Source organism: Pyrus communis, chromosome 14 (genome assembly GCF_963583255.1).
Source record: "Pyrus communis chromosome 14, drPyrComm1.1, whole genome shotgun sequence".
NCBI lineage: Eukaryota > Viridiplantae > Streptophyta > Magnoliopsida > Rosales > Rosaceae > Pyrus > Pyrus communis.
Genome location: NC_084816.1, coordinates 17,897,385 through 17,921,282, shown reverse-complemented (window position 1 = coordinate 17,921,282; position 23,898 = coordinate 17,897,385). Strand labels below are relative to the sequence as shown.

At 36.1% G+C, this 23,898-nt stretch overlaps 1 protein-coding gene across 1 annotated transcript; it reads left to right on the top strand.

Annotated features, from left to right (window-relative positions):
* The first annotated feature begins 19,092 nt into the window (after positions 1 to 19,092).
* Positions 19,093 to 23,672, top strand: LOC137715419 (uncharacterized). Its single transcript, XM_068454748.1, has 9 exons — positions 19,093 to 19,388; positions 20,739 to 20,810; positions 21,112 to 21,201; positions 21,363 to 21,405; positions 21,506 to 21,612; positions 22,206 to 22,301; positions 22,453 to 22,643; positions 22,762 to 22,831; positions 23,301 to 23,672. The coding sequence occupies exons 1-9, from the start codon at positions 19,236 to 19,238 to the stop codon at positions 23,409 to 23,411; spliced, it is 933 nt and encodes a 310-aa protein (XP_068310849.1). The 5' UTR covers positions 19,093 to 19,235; the 3' UTR covers positions 23,412 to 23,672.
* Positions 23,673 to 23,898: the final 226 nt, after the last annotated feature.

Here is a 23,898-nt window from a genome sequence, read left to right as displayed (position 1 = left end):
CGAAGTACTTGATGGTACAAACACATACGATGAAGATTTTACAAACTATGGAGCGTGATGGGCGTTTTAGTAATTTCACGTTTTCGAGAGATAATTTGATTTTGTCTTTTGGCCTTGGGCTATGTACCACGTGGGGCCCACACCCAATTCCTCCACCTCTCTCTAGTGTCCCTTATCTCTCGGGACTATCTCATTTTTTTTTTCAACTCTCCCTCACCTCATTTCCTCCACTCTCTGGCTGCCAACTCACCTCTTTCTCTTTAACCTTCTTAGCTCTCTCTCCTTTCCTAACTCCTCTTTCTCCCTTAGCTCTCTCCTCTGCCTGCAACATTGATTGGTAGTGAGGCGAGCCACCACTCATCACGACGGCGAGCCGGCACCTTCACCATGTTTTCCTTCTCTTTCATTGCTCTACTCTTCCCCATCTCAAACTCTCTCGCCTTCTGTGAAAACTAGTGTAGTCGTGTACTGCACCACCATCACTCACTGGCTCCAGCAAGCCAAACCATTAAACCCCCACCACACCTTATTATTCCCCATCTTTGTTAAGCTCCGATTGTGAACATCAAACCTAGACATGGAGCTTGCACTGCACAGTGGCCATTACCACTGTTCATCATATTCTCCGACGAGTTCTCATCGATTCCAACCAAGGTAGGCCTCAAGAACACTCTTTTTCTATTCCTTTTTAATGTTTGTGGAAGATCTTAGGGTTTTGCACTTGTTTTGGTAGGGTTTGGAGACTATAAGGATGAATTGGAGGCTTTCCCTAGTTTTCTGGAAAAGCAAAGCCATGGTCATCTGACCACAATTGGTCTCCCAATAGGTATAAAATGATTCCTCGCATTCCTAGCTTTACTCTGGTTTTTAAATCACTGAAAATGACTGAGATTTGAGTTCATTTGGAGCTCCTGATGTTGGACCAAAAACCTGCAAAACGCAAGCCTTCTCGAGGAAGGCAAGTACTGTTGTACTCGCAGACGCGCGTAAGGGAGCCATTGTGAGTGGCGAGTGCGGTGGCGGGTGGAGGAACTCGAGGTCCCTCCTTAGGTTTCTTAACGTGCCGAATCCGAATCCGTCATCTGTTTTCCCAAATTTGACCATTTTAAAATATTTCTTTTATTAGTTGTACTTTGTACAAAAACGCATAATTACGTTAGTACGTCATATTTACATAAATGGTTTCATTTCTAGGTGAAACTCATTGTAAGGATCTTTGATGCCCGCTAGGCAGGTTCAACCCAATAACATGATCTATGAGTGGGTCTTTTATATATATATATATTTTTTTTTTCTTTTTTCTTTTTTGTTAGTTTCCATTAATATACTTGAAAAAGAATTTTCTACGTTACACCTAGATTAGGGTAACGTGTATAAAATTACAGTGTTGATGAACTTCATGCAATTATACTACGTCATATGGGATGCACAAGTATGCGTATTAGAAGGGATTCTTTAATAGTATTTACGGTTATGAATAGTATTTCATTGACTAAGGTTTTTGAATTATCGAATTATTGATTTACCATTGCATGATCATACTTGCATTATCTGCTCATCGTGTGCTGCACTGGTGTTAGTACTTGCTCGGGTCAGGGCTAGTCTTTCATGTGTATGTTCACATCGCACCATACGCTCACTTTGGATCCATTGTAGGTGCCAGTCATGTCCTAGGTTGCTAGAGGTAATTAGAACTCGTATGTGATGCGCATAGTTCCAATCTTCACGTGATTGTAGTACTAGAGTGTAAATCATTATTACATCCAGTCATGTTCATGTTAGAATACCTCTGCATGAACTTGTGTGTTAGCATATGTCGATGAGCACTCGATGTGATATGTTTATTTTTGTGAGATATTGTGATTACTGAAGTTATATGCCTATTTACAAATTTTGTGACGCATTAAATTCTTGAGATATTGCAGGCTATGGTAAGTATTTTCAGACTATATGTAGTATGTATATTTTGGAAACTATACTTGTTTTACGGTGAGGGGTTATAATGTTTTCAAAAAGGTTTTTAGAAAACTTTATTTTTAGGCCCACTTACCCTTGTTTTTCGCCCCTCCAGGTATTAATGGCAGAGCTTTCATGTCAACGAGGATTTCTGGCAAAATGTTGTTGTGGGAATACTACTGATGGTATAATTCTCATCCTACTTTAATGTACTTTACTTATACTTTGACATCACGTGTAAATTAGGTTCATTCCCGCTCACAAGCACACTCTTACATTTAGGCACCTTTAGGTTGAAATTTACCCACATTTCCACATCACTACACTTTATGGCTTCGTCACCCTCCTGGTGTCAGCCATCACAGCTAGATTCGGAGCCTAGGTGGACATTCCGGGTCGGGGTGTGTCAGTTTGGTATCAGAGCATAAGTTTGGGCAATATTGTGTTCATCACACGCATGATGTAAGCATTATTGGTTCTTGAAAGTGTAGAGTCCTACCACCTCGTTGAATACGAAAAAACGTGTTAGTTTTTCCTTAGTTATGGGCTACTTAGACGGCTTATCGACCTTCTAGAAGAACATTTTGGCGACCATCCCTAGACTTTAAATAGAGAACCTTCCTACCAAGGAAAAAATTTTGATTCGGAAACGAGTTTGTGGTCTTAAAGGAGGCCTATTGTGTCGGTAATTGTGTATCACTGAAGACTTTACTCATAAATCCCACTACTATTATCGCATCATCTTTACCAACCTTTTTAAGTTGGGAAACCAATAATAGTTTTGATCTCTTGGCAGTACTCGTTAGAATACCATTTATCAGAATTCCTACAAAGTTTACTTTTGTCCAGATTCCATAAATGTCTTGAGCGACAACATGGTGCTAAAATGGTAGCACTCGATGGAAGAACATCTGGGGGACATCCACTTTTGGTCCTCGATAGCACTAATCTTTTCAAACGCACTAGTGACCATTCTGGATCTTCAGGAGGAAGATTGACTTTCGTTTAAAGTGGATTATTAGCCAACACTGGCCTTAAGACATTCCAACCAACATTAGTTCCCAAATTTCCTGTGGATGTTGTACTTGTCATTTCGATGAATATAGGCTTGTGAGTATGAGTTTTTATACCTTCGGGTAGCATAAATCCCAAAAGCAGTAATCAATTCCTCCTGGAATCAACGAAATCAACTAGGACTAGTTCCTTGCCAATCATCTGAAACCATCCTCCTGAGTGGGCTCTAACCTATAATCAGCCTACAATGGCGCTACTAAGTGATGATGTTGTCCGATATCCCGAAGTAATCAACTAGTACTCTGACGGTATGATTTCTGATACCAACCACATTCTAGTATCTGGGAGTGATACCTTTGTGCCATAACGCCAGTTCACAGTTTCAAGGTAGTGAACAATATCAAAATGTCTTAAAAGTGTTAATTAGAGGCCTAACTGATAGACTAATTAACAGTGACTACTTGGGCCAGAGAAATTTAAATCGTGGAAACTTAGGAGCAAGCTTTGTATTAGGACAGTAAACTCATGGTTGTGTTAACTATATTACCCATTTAGGTAACCAAAACCTTTTCAACCAGTCACTTTTTTGTTCACTTCCACAGGCAAATATTAGAATTGAGGCACAAGTTATTTTCCTGCTGTAAGAGCGAATTGAGCATTGAGAAAATTATGTAGATCTTTGAGTACATGGCATATAGGAAGGAAGTAGTATGGTACATTTCGAGGACGTATACCTTTGGCATCATTTCCCAAAACTTAGGATATCACTAAATTGAGAAATGAAGTACACCATCAATCCATTTTCTCGTACTACACCAGTTTTCCTTGCGCATTTCCAAATGATTCCTACATCCTTGAGAGAACTTAGTTACAAGAGCTTACCAATTAAGAATTTACCTAACCAAACACTTCATCTAGGGAACCTCAAATCTATCCGCAAAGGCGAAAGATTGAACCTTAGAATCGTAACTAGATTTTAGCAACTTAATCGAGTGACGATTAAAACCATTAACCCATATTTTGAATTGATGGTCTACCTGACCAACTTTTGGAACTCAAGTTTTCTTTTGTAACTTGTCGACTTCGTGGTGGTCTTACCGATGACTTTCTCACCTATCCTAGCAATGAGAGCAAATTTTCTAAACACCGACAGTAAACTTTATACCAAATTCCTCAACTCTTAACTTTGATTAAGTTGGTACTTTTCTTAGGAGACGTGATTTCAGCAGACGATATTCTTTTCTTTTACCAAAAAGGTTGTAGCGGGAGAAACTTGAAATTCTCACAAAGTGTTGTGAAATTCGAGATATCTTTGGTCTTGTCGATTTTATCGACAATTTCTTAGCGATTTTTTTTGCTGTTGTGTTTTTCCTCACTTATTGACTGAGGAAAGTTAGTTTAGTTTGAGATGTTGGATATGAATAAGCTTTCTGACAACCTAAGTGTTGTCTCTTTCGGAGCATTATTCTTACATTTTTTGACAACGTTGATAATTTGGAAATCCACAATGACATTTTATCTGGATAATTTGGCTGGGTAGATGCAACATGACAGGGTATCACTTATGTTTCCCAATGATTGGAATCGTATGAAATGAACCATCTTACTCATGACCTTGAGTCAATAATTATCATTCTTACTTGAAAAATAGGATGACACTTCTCTGTGGAGAAACATGTCCAAAATCTTTACCAACCTCACAAACTTCTCAAATACACATTCTTTTGAAAAGAGCTAAATTTTTTACAACAACGATGGAGATACCAAATCAATGTCTACGATTGCACTATCGTGTGTCACCCCGGTTGTGCAAACGTAATTACTGTTACCGCAACAAAAAACATATATACCCTTGAACACTTTTAGCATGTCCTATCCCATTTTAGCTAGAACTCACGAGTATTGATATGGCATTACTTACAAACCATCAAGAAATCATTCGAGTGGTTATAATCACTTCCTGTATTTGTATGGAGATGGGAAATATCACCATAAGCTTCCAGTGTGAGGTATCTTGTACATGTGGAGATTATGATAATATTTCGATCATTATTGACTGACTCGACAGGTCATCTCACTTTATGTTGGTTCCATGGGGACTACATTTTTTACCACTTATTAAAAATTCCTCATTCTTGAGATTATTAGGCTTTCCGGTGTTTTGATCAACATCTACTGTAACTAGGATTCCATATTCACCTTCTTATGCCAGAAGGCATTTCAGTCAACCCTAGGTACGTGTCTACCCTACTACACTTCGTATTATTTCTGAGGCAAACAGATTGTCTAGGAGAATAACTCGGACATTAAAATTTTAGTTGTGACAATTAATTCCTTAATCACCCAATAAATACCTTGCTAAATGAATCTTTACCGTTGGTGATTGAATCTTTCAGAAGCTACCGTTGTAGCGAGATGTCATACATTCATTCCAGTTACCTTATATTGTTGATCTGATGGATTTGTTTTGACTATCAAATTCTTGAGTATTCCTTCAGCCTTTTCGGTGTAGCTTTTCGCTAAATTCGAGAGAAAGACACAATGAACCTGTGCCCTAAGGTACTTGTGAACTACATTGTTCAGCTACATGATGTGCGTGCTACTAATGGATCTCACTATGATGTGCGTTTTACTTCTAAGTCTTTGGCAGTCTTGTTGAAAGCCATGTGTACTAAGTTTTTTTTCCGCTAGTACCACATTTCACGCTCAAACTAACGGTTAGTCTGAACGAACTACTCAGACCTTAGTGTACATATTGTGTTTTGTTCGTTCTACAGACAGTATGGTTGTAACAAACATTTATTTTTATTAGAGTTGTGTGTAACTACAGTTACTATTTTATTTAGGCGTATGGCACCATTTGAGATATGGCATAGAAATTCTATACACAGTACATGATTGACAGAAGAATTTTGCAAATAGGTATTCGAATGATCGAGATTACGATATAGCAAAATTGTGTGCTATTGACGTTGACACCCAAGAGGGTAGTACGTGAGCGTGATCGAGACATTATTCAGTTGATTTATGTGTATTTCCCAATGAGGGGCATGATGGTAATATTGCATCCTCGAGAATTATTTGCTTGCTTATCATGACAACAATGAGTTACCAGTATTATGGGTTGCAGACCGTAATATCGATAACTTATTCATTGGAATCGTTAAGCAAGTGGAAAATTAGGTCGTCTACGTTAGTATTTTTATTTAGTTATCTATTGTTGGGCTTGACCTAAGGATACTACACTTATTCTCAGAGTACGTTACACTACGAGTGTGTAAGTGGAATATTTCTATGTTCGGTTTTAATTTCAGTACAACTATTTTAACTTCACTTCACTACATATGTATTTTTGATGTTATGTTATTATGTATATATTTTTTACTTTATACCTTTCTAAAGGTTTTATATTTTAGTATTGTACTGAAGGAGAAAGAAAGTATTAGCTTAGAGGCATGAAAGAGGAATCATTGCAATCCGATCGCGACGAAATGACATTCTCTTTCATGCAACCTCTCTAAGTTGATATCTATTATATATATATTATTTTTAGCTATCTTTTCACTATTTTTATATAGCAACTTATTTCAAATTTCGAGGACAAATTTTTTGTTTAGGTGGGTAGATTATGACAACCAGTCCTTAAGTTTACGATTTTATTAATTTTAAAATAGTGAATTGATGAAAATGCCCATATAGGAGAGATTGTTGACTTTTGTTAACCATCTTTTTGCGACGTGTATGAGCTACTATTTTACCATATTCTCGAAGAACTCAATGGTATGAATGAGTAGGCGTAAGTGGAACTGAATTTGGAGTTACGGCGAAGATTTTACAAACTATGAAGTGTGATGGGTGTTTTAGCAATTTCATGCTTTCGGGAGATAATTCGATTTTGTCTTTTTGGCCTTGGGTTGTGTATCACGTGGGCCCACGCCCCATTCCTCCACACCTCTCCCGTGTCCCTCTATCTCTCGGGATTATCTTATTTTTTTTCAAATCTCCCTTACCTCACTTCCTCTATTCTCTGGCTTACCTCTTTCTTCTAACCCTCTCAGCTTTCTCTCCTTTCCCGACTCTTCTTTCTCCTTTAGCCCTCTCCTCTGCCTGCAACATTGACCGGCCGTAAGGCGAGCCACCACTTACCACGATGGCGAGCCGGCACCTTCACCATGTTTTCTTTCTTTGCCATTACTTCACTCTTCCCCATCTCAAACTTTCTCGCCCTCTGTGCACCATCACTCGCTGGTTTCGGTGAACCAAACCATTAAACCCTTACCACAACTTGTTATTCCCCATCTTTGTTAAGCTTAAACAGTGAACGTCAACCCAGACATGGAGCTTACACTGCATAGTGCCCATTACCACTGTTCATCATCTTCTTTGATGAGTTCTCATCTACTCCAACCAAGGTAAACCTCGGGAACACTCTATTTCCCTTCCTTTTCGATAGGGTTATGAGATTGTAGAGATGAATGAGAGGCTTTCCCCAGTTTTCTGGTAAAGTAAAACCGTGGCCATCCGACCACTTTAAAACCAAATTCCCGGCCAACACCGACCACGATTAAGCTCCCATTAGGTATAAACTAATTGCTCACATTCCTAGCTTTACTTTGGTTTTTAAATCACTAAAAATGACTAAGATTTGAGCTCATTTGGAGCTCTGAAGTCGAACAAAAAACCTGCATAATGCAAGCCTTCGCGAGGAAGGCGAGTATTGTCGTACTCGCAGATGTGTGGGCACGCATGAGGAATCCACTGTGAATGGCGCATCCAACGCGTGGCTGCCTATGCAACCACCTTATGGCGGCGTGTGGAGGAACCCAAGGTCCTTCCTTAAGTTTCTCGACGTGCCGAATTCTAATCCGCCGTCCGTTTTCCCAAATTTGACCATTTTAAAATAGTTCTTTTATTAATCGTACTTTGTACGAAAACGCGTAATTATGTTAGTACGTCATATTTATGTAAATGGTTTCGTTTCTAGGTGAAACGCATTGCAAGGATCTTCGATGCCCGCGAGGCGGGTTCGACCCAACGACAAGATCTGTGAGTGGGTCTTTTCTTTTATACAATGTGTGTGTGTGTGTGTGTGTGTTTGTTAGTTTCCATTAATATACTTGAAAAAGAATTTTCTACGTTACACCTAGATTAGGGTAACGTGTATAAATTACCATATTGACGAAATTCATGCAATTATACTACGCCCTACGGGATGCACAGGTATGCGTATTAGAAGGGATGCTTCAATAGTATTTACGGTTACAAATAGTATTTCATTGACTAGGGTTTTTGAATTATCGAATTATCAATTTACCATTGCATGATCATACTTTCGTTATCTGCTCATCGTGTCACCTATTGTTTCATCGCCTAAACTTTTAGCTAACGAAACTCTATTCGAAAAAGTTACTCGCACAAAAGTCATCGCTCAAATTTTTACACTACGAAACTTAAAAATCGTTTGGCAATTATATTTTTCTTGATTGAATTTCCAGCAGCCATTTCGTTGCACAAAACTGCATTTCCCAACCATGCTTGACGAACTACTCATGCCTGACAAAAGTTTTTGACATAGAAAAGTTTACATTTATGAAAAAAATGATAAAATATAATAGCCCGACCAAGATTTTATCGAGAAAGCGTTAAATAAAGAAAAATGTAAAATGTAAAATTCTTACCCGATGACTTACTTTTTTTCGGGCAAACGTTCTTTAATCCAGCTTATTTACTATCAAATACTATTCAATCTAATACAACAAAATTAAGATATAAGAAATCAGAAAAAGCAGGGTTGAAATTGTCTAGTCACCAATCCACTCTTCTAGTCTCAGATGCCCTAGTCTATATAAATCTACATCTCATTGCTTGTCTCTTGCCAACCACGTTTGGAGTAGCTTTTGAGCCAAGGTGGGTTCACAAAAACCACTACATGTCCAAAACAACCCTAAAATGACAAACTTTCCTAAAACAAAAATATAATCTTACATTCTCGCCGCCAACCTAGACCCAAAAATTGAAATCCCAAATTGGATCCAATACTGCAAAATCTTATGTTTGATTAAGAGAAAGGGAAGATGGTGGGGAAGAAAGATATGAGCTTGAAAATTGAGATTGGGGTTTGAAAAGAAAATAGAAAAACTAAAAAAAAGAAGAAAACAAAATAGAAAAGATAGGGACAAACGCTAGATGCCCAGGCCACCAACTCTCAAAACAACAAACAAAATAAAAGCAAACTGGATCTGAAAAGAAGGAAAGGAAAGAGCTCTCACAAAGGGAGAGAAAAACTCTCACCAACTCTTTTGTAATCCAAAATAAAATAGAGGGGAGACAGAGAGTCTGATGTAAGTTGATCTATAATATGACACTAACAGTACTAATTTGAGAGCAATTGATATGAACAAGACTGAACCATGAGCAACAAGGAACAAGCAAAGTCTTCCTCTCTTTACACGCTTTATGCACTCTTATATAGGGTAGGTTTTGTGCTAGAATAATGTGTTGAGAGTGAGGACCTAAGCCTCATATTTATAGGTGAAAGTTTTAGGTTTCTTGCCCATAAAGAAAACCCTAATACATATATTTAGCACTTTCAAAATCCATGACCTAATGACGAATATTCACATTATTATTACTTTGCTTCACTGTCAAGTAATCCGGGAAAATCAATTATTGCTTCCTATCTTGTGTTCTTAATCAATTAATTAGGTCTCTTAAATAGATGTAAGCCCAATAAAAGTCTTACGTTCTCCTATATGGGTGTAACATCTATTCAAGAAGCTCTCTTTAAGATCAAGAATTTATATCCTTATGTGCACAACTTTGAAAGACTACTTGATAAGAATATCTATCAATGTTAAATGTCATTAGCTCGTAGGACTATAGACAATGAAATCATATACGGCGGATACATATACCTCTATAATCACATACATGAAACGACATTCACATAATGTACTAACAAGTCATGGACAACATATAAATATGATAAATGAGCTTAAGGGTGAGTATCACAATTAATGAGGAAACTAAATGAGGAAAAACTCTATTTAACATGTATGCAGTCATATCTGTAGTGTTAATGTAATCAACACTTGTATATCATTACCTAATATGCATGCATTAAAGTTCCATAACATCCCACTAATGAAGCATACATAGTAGAGAAAAATAATTGTTGACTGCTTAACATTTGTCCTTGTTATTGCACCTCCTTGTACAAACACAAAACTAGAAATAGACTTTAGAAGTATAAATCTATCAAAACGGAATTTGAATAATCATTTATTTCCAATCTTTCATCCCTCTTGCAAACTAGTATGTGTTCTTTAGATTAGTCTTATTGCGGACAGCAGAAAACTTTCTTTTGCACTTACTACTGTTTTGATTTGTTTAACATGGTAGGGCAGGGCAAGGCCTATCCTTGTTCTCTACTGTTTCAATATTATAGGATAATCCTTGTCACCTTTAGAAATGTAATTTAAAGCACCATTATAACTCGACATATTAAAAAAATACATTTTTTTAACAATAAAAAAAATACCTTAAAGCTCTAAAATTTCACAACTTCTAATAGCACAACTACTTTAGTCATAATTTTCTAGCCGTAATAGGGTATCTCCCATTTTCTCTTACTATAGTTTTTTAACCATTACTAAACACTACTTTTATTTATTTATTTAAAACCTCCAAACTTTTGGTTTAAATCCCAATTTGCTCTATAAGATAATCAACTGTCAACACAACCAATCAAAATAATTCATACAATAAGCAAGAACCAAGAAGTACATTCTTCTCCTGAGAGAATTTTGTCATCGAAATTCTTTACACAAGTAATTGGATGCAATTTCTGTTGGAATGTCACTCTGAAACTTGTTAATGCTTCTTGTGGTTGGAAATTGTAACTTAAGGCGGATGTCACACTCTTAAGAGTTACATGGTTTTTCAAAAGGTTTTCACAAAATTTAATGAGTCTTGCATATTTATATTTGATCTGAATGGTATAAAAACAAGATTATAACTTCTTATCCAAGGAACAAGAATTCATCCAATTGAATCACAACTCATAAACCTTTTATTGAACACGCTTAAGAGCCAAAGCCTTAAAACATACCTGCATTATTCGATCCTGATGAAAAAGCCATTGCAACCTCTGTGCTCAAAACCTTTTCCTATTTTGCGGTGATAACAACTTTTCTAATCAATAGGTCTTAGAACAAAATAAGCCAACGAACGCAAGAGCAGTGGTTTGAGACACATATATACAGTACTCCTATGTCCATTCCTTATCAGAATTGGACTAGGATTCAAACTATACAAACCATAAAGAATTATGAGACCTTACAAAGTTCCAACACTAAATGCTTTTCTAGAACTAATCAAAACTTCTCTCAATTCTGTCATCTTAAAACATTTAGGACAACCTAATAGCTTTAATCAAGACTTTTCCATATCAATCTTAACCACTATGATTGGTTTTATAATATGTATCATACTCACAATCTTACATTCTCCCACTTGAGTATGAAACACAACAGCCAATCTTTAAGATTTATAGAAGTGATCACTAAGTCTTATTCAAGCCATATTCATACTCATGTACAATATAGTCATGCATTTCAAAATAAGGAATTGAAGAATCTACTATGTACATTACAGAAACAATTCAACAATTACTACATATTCAATATGCAATCAATACTTATGTGAACTAAAATGCAAAGCACATAATGTATTACTCCTATTTTGAGTAAAACAGCTCTCAACTCAATAACATTAAGCTCTTGGTTATACATTAACTAAATCAACACATCAATAATTCCAATAAGTATGCACCAGACAAAATCGCAAAATTGATTTTTCTAGTAAACTCATTATTATTGAACAAACTTGTTTTTTGGAACAATTGATCACACTGGAAGAATTGAACACTAACTGAAAATCAAAATAAGCTATAAGACTAGCTAAAAAAATACTACCAATATTCAAACAAACAAAACTACCTGCTGCCTTAATGTCATCATACACTAATGAAACACTTCGACAGTCTTCCAAATCTCAAAGCAGTTTTACACCCACTGTTCAAAAGACACTACAGCCCCCATCTGTGTAACATGCTCCTTGTACCCATTGTTTGGCAAAGCTTTAATAAGAGGATCTGCAATCATTGCACCAGTAGATAAGTACTGAACATCAATATCCCATTTCTTGACCATTTCTCTAACCTTAAGAAACTTCACATCCATTAACCTTGAAGCCAAAGTTCTTTTGTTATTCTTTGAGAAAAACACAATAGCATTGTTATCACAGAACATTTTTATAGGCCTCTTAACTGAATCTACAAGCTTCGTATCAGTAATTAAATTTCTGAGCCAAACAGCTTGCTTCGTCCCCTCAAAACATGCTATAAACTCAGCTTCCATAGTTGAAGTTGACACTATAGTTTGCTTAGCACTTTTCCATGACACAAGCAGCTCCACTCAACTTAAAAATATATCCACCAATTGATTTTCTCTTATCCACGTCCCGAGCAAGATCAGAATCAGTAAATTCAATCAACTATAATGAATCACCGTGCCCATAAACAAGCTTAAACCCTTTCTTTGCAAATATCTCAACATCTTCTTGGCTACCAACCAGTGAGCTGATCCAGGATTTGATTGAAATTTTCTCAAAAGTCAAACAATGAAAACCAAATCAGGTCTTGTGCAAATATTAGCATACATGAGACTATCAACTAATGAACCATACGGTTTCATCTTCATTAGTTTAGTCTCAAGTTCATTCTTGGGACATTGATCTCGAGACAACTTGTCACCCTTGTTCACTGGAACATCATCATTGTTGCAAGTTTCCATGTTAAATTTGTTAAGCACTCTCTTTATATAGCCTTTCTGAGATAAACCAAGGAGTTTTCATTTTCTGTTTCTCACAATCTCAATTCCTAGAACATAATGAGCTTCACCAAGATCCTTTATTTCAAAGTTTGAACTCAGCATGCATTTGGTCTCTTTTAACAGTTGTACATCTAAACTTGGATCATTTGAACTTAAGGTAGACACAATCATCCATCTTGTTTTCAATAAACCCTTTGTGAAGTAACTACTTAATCAAATTTCAAAAACCATTGCCTTGAAGCCTGTTTTAAACCATAGATCGATTTATTCAATTTGCAAACCATATATTCTTTCCCCCTTTCAACAAATCCAGGATGTTGAGATATAAAAATATCCTGATCAAGTTCACCATTCAAGGATGCAGTTTTGACATTTATTTGGTGCAATTCTAAGTCAAAATGAGCTGTTAAAGCCATTATTACTCGCATTGAGTCCTTGGAAGAACGGGTGAAAATGTGTCATTGTAATCAACACCCTCCCTTTGTGTGAATTCCTTTGCAACTAATCAAGCCTTATATCTCTTAATTCTTCCCTCATCATCTCTCTTGGTCTTAAACACTCATTTGCAGTTATCTGCTTTAGTGTTAACTGATGGTTTCATTAAAGACCAAACATTGTTTTTAGACATTGACTCAAGTTCTTCTACCATTGCTTGCTACCATATAGCTACTTGAGGACTTTTCATAGCTTGTTGACAAGTTACAGGGTCATCTATGTCACCATAATCAAATTCTGTCTTTTAGAGATATACATAGTTTGCTGAGATCATAGGTTTCTTGATTTTGTTGGACTTCCTTAGCTGTGGTTAACCAATCGAATTTTTAGTTGTTTGAACATTGAGATTTTGATCTTGAGTTCCTATTTGATTCTTAACATTTGTATGATCATCATTTTCATTCTCAGTTTCTACCATGTCATCATCAAGGTCAGCAATTTCTAAGTGAGGTATTTGAAATACAGGTACTTGATTGTAGTTTAGATGAGTAGAATTTTCTAATTGCACTATTTCCTCAAAGTTGAATTTATCTTGAGTTATGTCTAATACATCTTCATCCTCCAGAAAAATGTCATTTTGAGTTTCTTGAATTCGTGTATATGCCTGTGTATAATAGAATTTAAAACCCTTTGACTACTCTGAGTAACCAACGAAATAACATGTAGTTGTTCTAGGGTCAGCTTTTTTCATTTGGATTGTATAATTTTGCCTCTGCTTTGTAGCCCCATACATGAAAATGATTGAAGCTTGGCTTTCTCCCATACCATAGTTCAAAAGGTGTCTTAGGCACAAACTTTGAGAACACTCGATGTAGAATGTAACTTGCAGTATTCAATGCCTTTCTCCAAAGAAAATTTGGGAGCTTTGACCTTGAAATCTTGAAATCATGCTTCTCACCATTTCCATAAAAGTTCTATTTCTTATTTCTGCCACTCCATTCTGTTGTGGGGTACCATGAGTGGTATATTGAGCCACAATCCCTTGACTTTCAATAAAGTGAGCAAATGGACCTTTTGTTGCCCTGCTTTTGTATGCTTGCCAAAGTATTCACCACCCTTTTCTGATCTAACAATTTTAATCACATGGTTTAACTGTTTTTCAACTTCACTTTTAAAAACTTTGAAACATTCAAGGATTGTAGACATTTTACTTATAAGGTAAATATAACTGAATCTTGAGAGTCATCTATAAAGTTCACAAAATAAGTATTCCCACAAATAGTTTTGACAGGAAAAGGTCCACAAATTTCTATGTGAATGACTTTGAGCAAGCATCTACTCTTTTTGACATCTAACTTTCTAACATTAGTCATCTTGCCCTGATGCAATCAACACATTCTATAGCAGTTTTAATGTCTATTGCAGGGATCAAATTCAATTTAGATAACTGAAAAACTCTTTCTTTTGAAATGTATCCTAGCCTCTTGTGCCAAAGTATGAAGGATTGATCAGAAGCATGCATCCTTTTAGTTGTAGTATTCAAACATGCAGGTTTTCAAAATCTACATAGCATTGTATTTCCCTAAGATAGTAATGCAAAAATGTTTTTTTGTGCAAGGATCCCCTTTTGAAAAACTTGACACACTCATCATCTCCCATAAAACCAAAGCCTTGTTTAACCAACTTTGATGCATAAACCAAATTCCTCCTCATTTTGGGCACATATAACACATCATTTAGTTATATTGTAAACCAAGTGTCTAATTTCAATTTGACAGTACCTATGGACTCAACAGACATTTTGGTCCCTTCTCCAACGAAAACATTAAAACTGTTTGTCTTCCTTTGTTCTTTACAACCATGTAAAGAATTAGTGACATGCACAAATGCACCAATATCAAACCACAACGAGTTTGTGGGAATATTAACAAGATTTGTCTCCTCACAGACAAAGATATCAGTTCTACCCTTAGATCTCAGCCAATCCTTGAATATTTCATAGTCTTTTTTATAGTGATTCTTAGTTTTGCAGTGATGACATCTAACCTTTTCAACACTTTGTTTTCACCTTAAATTTGTTAGACTTAGAGGAATCAAAATTTTTAGCAATCATAACAGATTTATCATAAGATTGGGATTCAAAAGTTTTACCAACATTTGACTCTTTTTTTTTCCATTTTGCAGGTTTGACAAAATTGATAGTTTCAAGCTCCTTCCCCATTCTCTTGTTTCTATCTGTTCTCTTCTTGCACACATTGAGCAATGAGTTCATCCACAGTCCAATTCTTGTCTTGAGTATTGTGGGACACCTTGAGTTGACTGAACACAAGTTGTTTTTCTCCAATGTTAACTTCCATAGAGTTAAGTTTCTTAGTTGCATCAGTCATTTTCATAATGTGATCTTTGATCCAACCTCCACCTTCAAACTTGTAGAAATTCAAGAAGGACATATATTGAGCAATCTCAGTCTTCTCTGATTCTTTAAATTTATTCTCAATGGCTTGGAGGTAATCTTTTGCAAAAGCTTACTTATTTATTCCTCCATGCATAGTGTCTGTCATACCACTTTCTAGTATGGATAAAGCTACTTTGTTGGCCCTAGTCCATCTCTCAAAATCAGTCTTTTTAGCCTTGGTGCTTTTGTCTGTCAAGGCCTTAAGTTGCGGATTGTCAAGGGCAATGTCATACTCATTCAATGTCAAATGCAATTCAATCTCTCTCTCCACTTTTTGTAACTTCTTCCACTAGTGAGTATTGGCACTGCCGCTAAGTTAAGCGATTTTAGTGAAATTGCATTAGACAACAATGAAATCAGCACCATGAATCTCAATGATTCTTGATTTCAGTCTTTTCACTACCAAATTTGTCCACTGAATCAACTTATTCATATATATGATCTTATTTTTTAAAGACATATATAGAGGATAGAATCCAACGAAATTCTCTAATTTCTGCTTTAGATCAACACAGATTGTACAATATACATATGTATGTGTGTGTATATATACATATATACATGAATCAACAAGGTAACTATTGAAGAATTTCAAGCCTCTTATATCAGATATATTAGCGGAAGCAGTTTATAAAGACAATATGTGCAATTCAAATTATTCAACATTAATATGAATCTTGTTAATGTTTTTAACCTTTATTATGATCAAGTAACCAATTTCCAACATTAAATTCATATACACTCAACCCAAACATTCTGCATAATCAGAAAAAAATTGAATTTCAAAATACATACCTTTTCGTCGTTAGCTTCTGAAATTTGTCAATTCCAGCATCTAGCTTGACTCAAAATTGCGTTTTAGAGAACAACAAGGAAGAAATAGGTCAATCGAAGATGATGGAGAAGAAACCCTCTTCGAAGAACATAGCAAAAACAGAAACCCAGATTTCCCAACGGTCAAATTTTTAGTTATTTAAACATCTCACGAAACGACACCGTTTTTGTAGCTTAACTTTCCAATGGCTTTATAACGAAAATGACGCCGTTTCAAACTAAAGATTTTAAGAACCCTAAGAACTCAGTCTGAAACCCAGCTAGTATGTTTTCATGCATTCGATTTTAATTTTAGTTGAATTCAATGGTTGAAACCTAATGGCTCTAATACTACATGTAAGAACAAGATTATAACTTCTTATCCAAGGAACAAGAATTCATCCAATTGAAACATAACTCATAAACCTTTTATTGAACACATTAAGAACCAAAGCCTTAAAACATACATGCATTATTCAATCCTGATGAAGAAGCCATTGCAACCTCTGTGCTCAAAACCTTCTCCTCTTTTGCGGTGATAACAACTCTTCTAATCAATAGGTCTTAGCACAAAATAAGACAACGAACGCAAGAGCAGTGGTTTGAGACACACACACACACACACACACACACATATATATATATATATATATATATATATACCTCTATCCATTCCCTATTAGAATTGGACTAGGATTCAAACTATACAAACCATAAAGAATTATGAGACCTTACAAAGTTCCAACACTAATTCCTTTTCCAGAACCAATCAGAACTTCTCTCAATTATGTCATCCTAATACATTTAGGACAACCTAATAGTTTTAATCAAGACTTTTCTGTATCAATCTTAACCACTATGACCGGTTCTATCATATTCACAATCTTACAAATGTCACTTACGAATTACATGTTAGATGTATGTTCTAGGTTGAATGCCCAAGTAGAATATGCATTTCGAAAACCTAACCTTCAAAGTTTGCATCTGTTAACTCATAATTATTATTGTGTTGATTTTAATCCTTTTATTAATTTGCACTTGTTATTTCAATTCAAATTTCAAGCTTATAAATCTTGTATTTGAAAGTTAACTAAGAATTGTTCTTAAGCACAAGTTATTCACACTAGTTCTTGTGAAAATCGATCGTGCTTGAGTCGTTTAAACTACGGTAACCATGTTCTCTTGCAATTATTTCTATATAATTTAACCCCTAGTTATGCAGGTGGCAAAAATCCTATTAGCTATCATGTGGAGTCTAAATTTGCTCACCACCCTAATTATTGATGAGCGTTATCACCATTCTTAGAACGTGTTGCATGTTAGTGGTGTAACCATGTTTACATATGTAAAAACTAAACTAATTAACTATAGTTAAGTCGCTAACACGTTGCACACTTTAAGAAGGTGGGAATGCTCGTCAGCTAATTACGATGGTGAACAAATTCAAAACTCTTATCATGTGTAATTCAAAAAGCCTTGTACATGAGCTTGTGCAATTAATGGTTAATCCCAATTCATTAAGCTTATTGTTGGATTTGAATCATGCTCTATTATAATGAGCTAGCAGGTCTTATCGTATACGATCATCCAATTAATGGTCAATCCCAATTTGTTAATCATCATGTCGAATCTAGTCGTGTCCTATCATAACAAGCTAGCGAGTTTTGTCACACATGAGTCATGCAATTAAGAGCAAGTCCACCCTTAAAAAAATGACACAGCATCCAACCTATTTAATCCATTCAGTGAACAGTGATAGACCCTAATGAATAATAATAGGCCAAATGCATCTCCACCCCTAAAAGAAATAGCCTAGTCAATTTTATTAAAATTTTATTATTTATTATTTTTGACTTTATAAAAAAATATTATTAATTTCTGACATTTTATTTATTTTTTTAAAGTTTTTTTGGTGGAAAAATTTGGACTGTTGATTTGAAAATCAAATGGTTCTCATTGTGCCATATCAGTAGCAATTAATTTTAAATTTCATTTTTTTTTTTTTTTTTTAACCGTTGGAAATCCAACGGCCCATAAAACTAGCCGTTGGAAATCCAACAGACAGAAAGGAGCCACATGTCCCCATGTCGGAACTCCATATTGTGCCTGCACAGTGGGCCTCGCATCTACAACGCTGTTGGCCATTCACGATCACGTGCGCGTGTTTTCCACGTGCCTGGCTTAAAAAAAAAAAAAAAAAAAATTAAAAAAAATCTATGACGTCATATAGGCCGGACCTTAACTCAGCACATTCTGAATGACTTTAGCTGTCAGCCGGCCTAATCTACTGGGCTTGAGGGGATTGGCTGGCTGACGGCCTAATGGTCCCCCGTGGACTTGCTCTGGGAAGCATTTAAAATAGCATCCATGCGACAGTGGAGGAGCGTAGACACACTTCCCTTTCCAAGCGGATATGCTAAATCAGTTCAATCCAAAATGAGGTGTCAACATCAAGGGCGATTACCACGCGCATGTCGAGTACGTGTCTTCAAATATAAAGCCAATTCCTGCTCCTCTCGAAATTGAACTTGTCTTCTTCACTCTCTGTCTCTCTCTCTTTCTCTCTCTCTACAGAAAGCTGAGAGCAAACTTTGAGAAAGCAATGGCAAAATTTTAGGGCTTGGACAACTTCCTGCTATGAAATGGAGAATCTCTGTTAGTTTGTGGAGATGAGTGCACCGTTTGGAGGTCCGATCGGTTCCAACCCCAGTGCTGCCGGAGCCCAGCCGAACAGGGACCCTAACATGGCGTCGGCGGAGCAGTTGGTGCTCGAACTCAGCAACCCTCAACTTCGTGAAAACGCGCTCCTTGAACTCTCTAAGGTCTAATCTTTTTGCTTTCATTGGGTCTGGACAATTGAATTCCTCTGTGTTTGATTGATCCCTGTTAGGGTTTTTGTTTAATTTTTGTTTTAGGGTTTATGTAGCTTGTTGATATGATGATAAAGTTTAAAATTTGGATTAGGGTTTTGTAATTTGGATTCTATTGAGTTTTGTTTTGTTTTAGCTTCATTTCTTTGCTCTGTAATCATGTTAGTTTTGCTGAGAAAACCAAGGCAATTGGGGTAATGAGATGATTAGTTTTGCATGACGTGTTCGTGCGAAGAGGGTTTGCTCGTTCTTTTTTCTTGTTAGAGTTGAGACTTCAAGTTAGCTTCATTGTAATCACAGCATGCATGTGGGTCCCACCTTAATATAGTTGTTCCTAGGGTAGGATCAAAATTGGATTTTGATGCCATTTGTTTTACGTTTCTGGGTACGTATTGGTTGGTTAGGTAGATATGGAGAAGGTGAATAGCTGCAATCTCTTTTGTGTGTCTAGGTTTGGAATGGTGTAGTGGTTTTGAAAGGGTTTAGGGATCACTAGATATCACGGAACCTGCACGCAATCTACGTGTCACGCCCCAATGGCTATACGTGCTCCCATGTCATCCCATGTATGTGTTGTCCGCGCGTTTAGCTCCATGTGTTTAGCTCAAGTTACCCTCCACTAGAGATGAGGGGTGTGTTGAGTATGTTTACACAGTTGGAATGTGAAATCTCACATAAGAATATATTTACGATCTTGGGCTGCTCAACACATTGCCAATTGGTGGGTTGGGTGCTATAATTCTATCGGTGGTGTGGGAATGAAAGTGATATAAATGCCATTATAACATGTTAAATAGGCTTCATAATTTGTTAATTTTGCTTTATTAGTTTGAAGTTTTCATTGACTACTTTGGTGACAGTTGCATATCAGATCTGGAAAGAAGTTAGTTTCCATCCATAATAGCACGTTGGCCAAAGGATTATTGTTCCCACCTATTGTGAAGAGCCTGACAGTGCCTTAAAGCAAGTAGCCGAAATGTTATTTTGACCTTATTTACTCTTTTATTTTTAAAGGAATAAGAAAAGAAAAAAATGGCTAGATTATACCTGCGATACGACGATAAAGTTGCCACCCCTTTGTTTGTTATGCTCATGTGTTCTTCACCGAGAAAATAAGTTCTTAGTTCTTACTGTTAAACATTTTTGAGCTGAAAGTGGACTTGGATTTGCCTTTCTTGGTTTTAGTTTTCATTTGCAATAGATTTTTATTTTTTTTCATATTGAATCCTTTTGGTACTATATATGTACATATACACATACTCCTAGTTAAACCCCTGTTTCCTTTCATGTTCCAATTTTCAGAAGAGAGAATTATTTCAAGATTTGGCTCCATTGTTGTGGAATTCTTTTGGTACTATTGCTGCTCTGTTACAGGTATGCGTTTTGTGGTTTTATATTCATGTCATTCTTATTGTTCCTTTTTATTTTTATTTTTATTTTTTTTAATGCTGTTGTTGGTCAGTTGCTGTTCACTTGTTTTATAAATTCGTTCATCTACAAGGGTAGCAGGTTTCCTTCTGTATGTAGGAGTAGGACCTATGTGTTATTCATATGTCCATGCATCGTTGACGTACCATCATTTGACTGTCTGTTTGATAATCAACAATGCTGGATACTCTCTTTTTTCTTGTTCCCTGATGATGGATTCTCATTCTACTTTTTATCCTTTGTGCAGGAGATAGTTTCAATATACCCTGTTCTTTCACCACCAAATTTAACTCCTGTCCAATCAAATCGAGTTTGCAATGCTCTAGCGCTTCTTCAGGTCCATTGTTGTTGCCTTTAAATTATATATCTAATCTTTATTGATGCACTTAATTTTTTTTCCTAAACGACAGTTACCTTCCCTATGAAAGAGGCTTGGCGTATATTTTACACTTCTCATTATTATTGTATGCTTCATATTCCTTTTGTATCTTCTTGTAGTGTGTGGCATCGCACCCAGACACAAGGATGTTATTCCTTAATGGTAATAACCTTTATCTTGTTTAAATTCAAAGCTTGAAATGTCCTTTATAACGTGCTTGTACATAGAAGCATAATTTTTTCATATCTCTTGTCGTTGGCAGCTCATATACCTTTATATTTGTACCCTTTTCTTAATACAACAAGCAAGTCAAGGCCTTTCGAGTACTTGAGGCTTACTAGCTTAGGAGTCATTGGTGCCTTAGTGAAGGTATGTTATTCTTATTTGACAAACTGATGGGTATATTTTCTTTTTATTTGTTTGTGTGATAAAATGTACAAGAGTAAATTACCAGCTGATATACAAGTATAACTGGATAGGTATACGGCTACACGTTTTGAGAAATGATGTTTAAAAGAGTGTAAATGTGAAAATTTCATGCATGCCCTAACTAAAAGCACTCTTTCCATTCTTGCTTGTGTAGCTGATCTGAGAAATAAAAGGACTAGCAGAATCTAACGTGAGATAAATGAGGGGATAAAAAGAATGCTTAGTTTTTATCTATTTATTTATTTATTTTATAACGTTGATTGAAATAGGTGGCTTTACTAGCTCCATCATTTAGTGAAGGATTTAACTGGAGCGTGAACTTGGACGAGAAAATAGTTAACATTGCTTTATTTGCATGGGTATTAGATTCAACTTGTAATATTGTCCTGCACGTGCACCTTTATGTGCAGCTGGTCTTCTCACTCTTTTTCACATGTGAACCTGAAGTTTATAGCATTTTTATGACAGACATATTTGTAATTAAAAAATATTTGGATTTTGGAATATTAATTCCTTTTACTCCGTTTTACCAGGTCGATGATACAGAAGTGATTAGTTTTCTTCTATCAACTGAAATAATTCCGTTGTGCCTGCGAACTATGGAAATGGGTAGTGAACTGTCAAAAACAGTTGAGTGTCCGTGTCTGTTTCTTCACTTCTTTTTTTTCTTCCCATCATTGTATGTTTCATTAGATCTCAGTATATAGCATTTATGCAAGGCCTTTCCCCGATTGCCCGAGTTTGCCCGAGGTTGCCTGACAAAAGTTGTTATCTTCGCAGGTGGCTACATTTATTGTTCAAAAGATTTTGTTGGATGATGTGGGCTTGGATTATATCTGTACTACAGCTGAGCGGTTTTTCGCAGTGGGTCGAGTCTTGGGAACCATGGTTGCATCACTTGCTGACCAGCATTCGTCTCGCTTACTAAAACACATTATTCGATGTTATCTTCGATTGTCAGATAACCATAGGTTGGTCGAATGAAGTAGATTTATTATTTCTTTTTTGTTTTTTTGTTTCTTCAATATCTTGTGTTAATCATTTGATTTGATCTGTTTTATTTATTTATTTATTTTTTTTTATCATCAGGGCTTGTGATGCTTTGAGGAGCTGTCTTCCCGATATGTTGAGAGATACTACCTTCAGTGTTTCCCTCCGTGTAAGCACCTTTCTGGATGCCTATGCTGTTTAATTCATAATTGATCTTAACGAGTAGTTTGGAAAAAAAAAAAAAAAGTAAAAAACTAATGCGTTTCATCTTCAGATGAGGACATATTGGTATGCAGATGTTCTTTGTGGTAGTGTCCTTGAATTTTCCTGCTGCATCTCCTTGTACTTGCATGGTTGCCATTGAGGTGTTTGTGAAGTCATATTAGCTTGTCTGAAAATAGGGTGTGATAACTCGCATGTTTTGGTGGTTGCTCATAGGAGTTACTGAGTTAGTCCTGTTTATTTTTACTTGCTCCCATCGTCGAGGGTACATATAGTTACCAGACATAGTTTGTGAGATATTGGAAAAATATACCTTGAGTTTGATTTACTGTTTGTTTTCGGTATCCCCTACTGTTTTATTTGGACGCAGTTGTGTGGTCTGCTTTCAAAGTTAATTATTTGCGTCACGATTTCAGGAAGATCCAACTACAAGGAGATGGTTGCAGCAGCTACTTCACAACGTTGGTGTTAGTCGGGTTCCTGCGCTTCAGGCTGGAGGAGGATTTGATCATATGATGGTGAACTAATACAAATAATTCGGTGTCATCTTTGGGCTGCCGTCTGTTGCTTAATGCATCAGAGAGGGCTGGATGCTTTTTGATTTATCTGTCTCGATGCTAATTGGCAGTCTTCATCTGTCTGTAATTTACAAAATGTTTCTTCTGTGACTTGGCCTGTTCAGGCCAAGTTTAAACTATTGACGTCGCTTGATGTCAATTGTTCGCTAAAGAAACAAATGTCGTCTTATTTTGGTAAAATTATAAATAAAGTGAACTTTTTTTCATAAACATTTTTTTTTAATAGAAATGTTCTCATGATCATCTGGTGACAACGAGATGTATAGTTGCATATCTTTGGATTTGATATTGATTGTGGAGAATGGATTGATTGACGTTCTTTTGTTGTTTTAATCTTAACATTTTAAATTCAAAGGTAACTGTTGATTTAAATTCAAGGGTGGATGATCATGATTTCCAAGATAACCAGAATCTTGTTTTGCCATTCTTTTGTTTT

Bases quoted from the DNA above. Each gene is read 5' to 3' on its own strand.
- LOC137715419 (XM_068454748.1), top strand. From the start codon at position 19,236: ATGAGTGCACCGTTTGGAGGTCCGATCGGTTCCAACCCCAGTGCTGCC. The intron at 20,811-21,111 runs GTATGCGTTTTG...TCCTTTGTGCAG, and splicing joins CTATTGCTGCTCTGTTACAG to GAGATAGTTTCAATATACCC. The intron at 21,202-21,362 runs GTCCATTGTTGT...ATCTTCTTGTAG, and splicing joins ATGCTCTAGCGCTTCTTCAG to TGTGTGGCATCGCACCCAGA.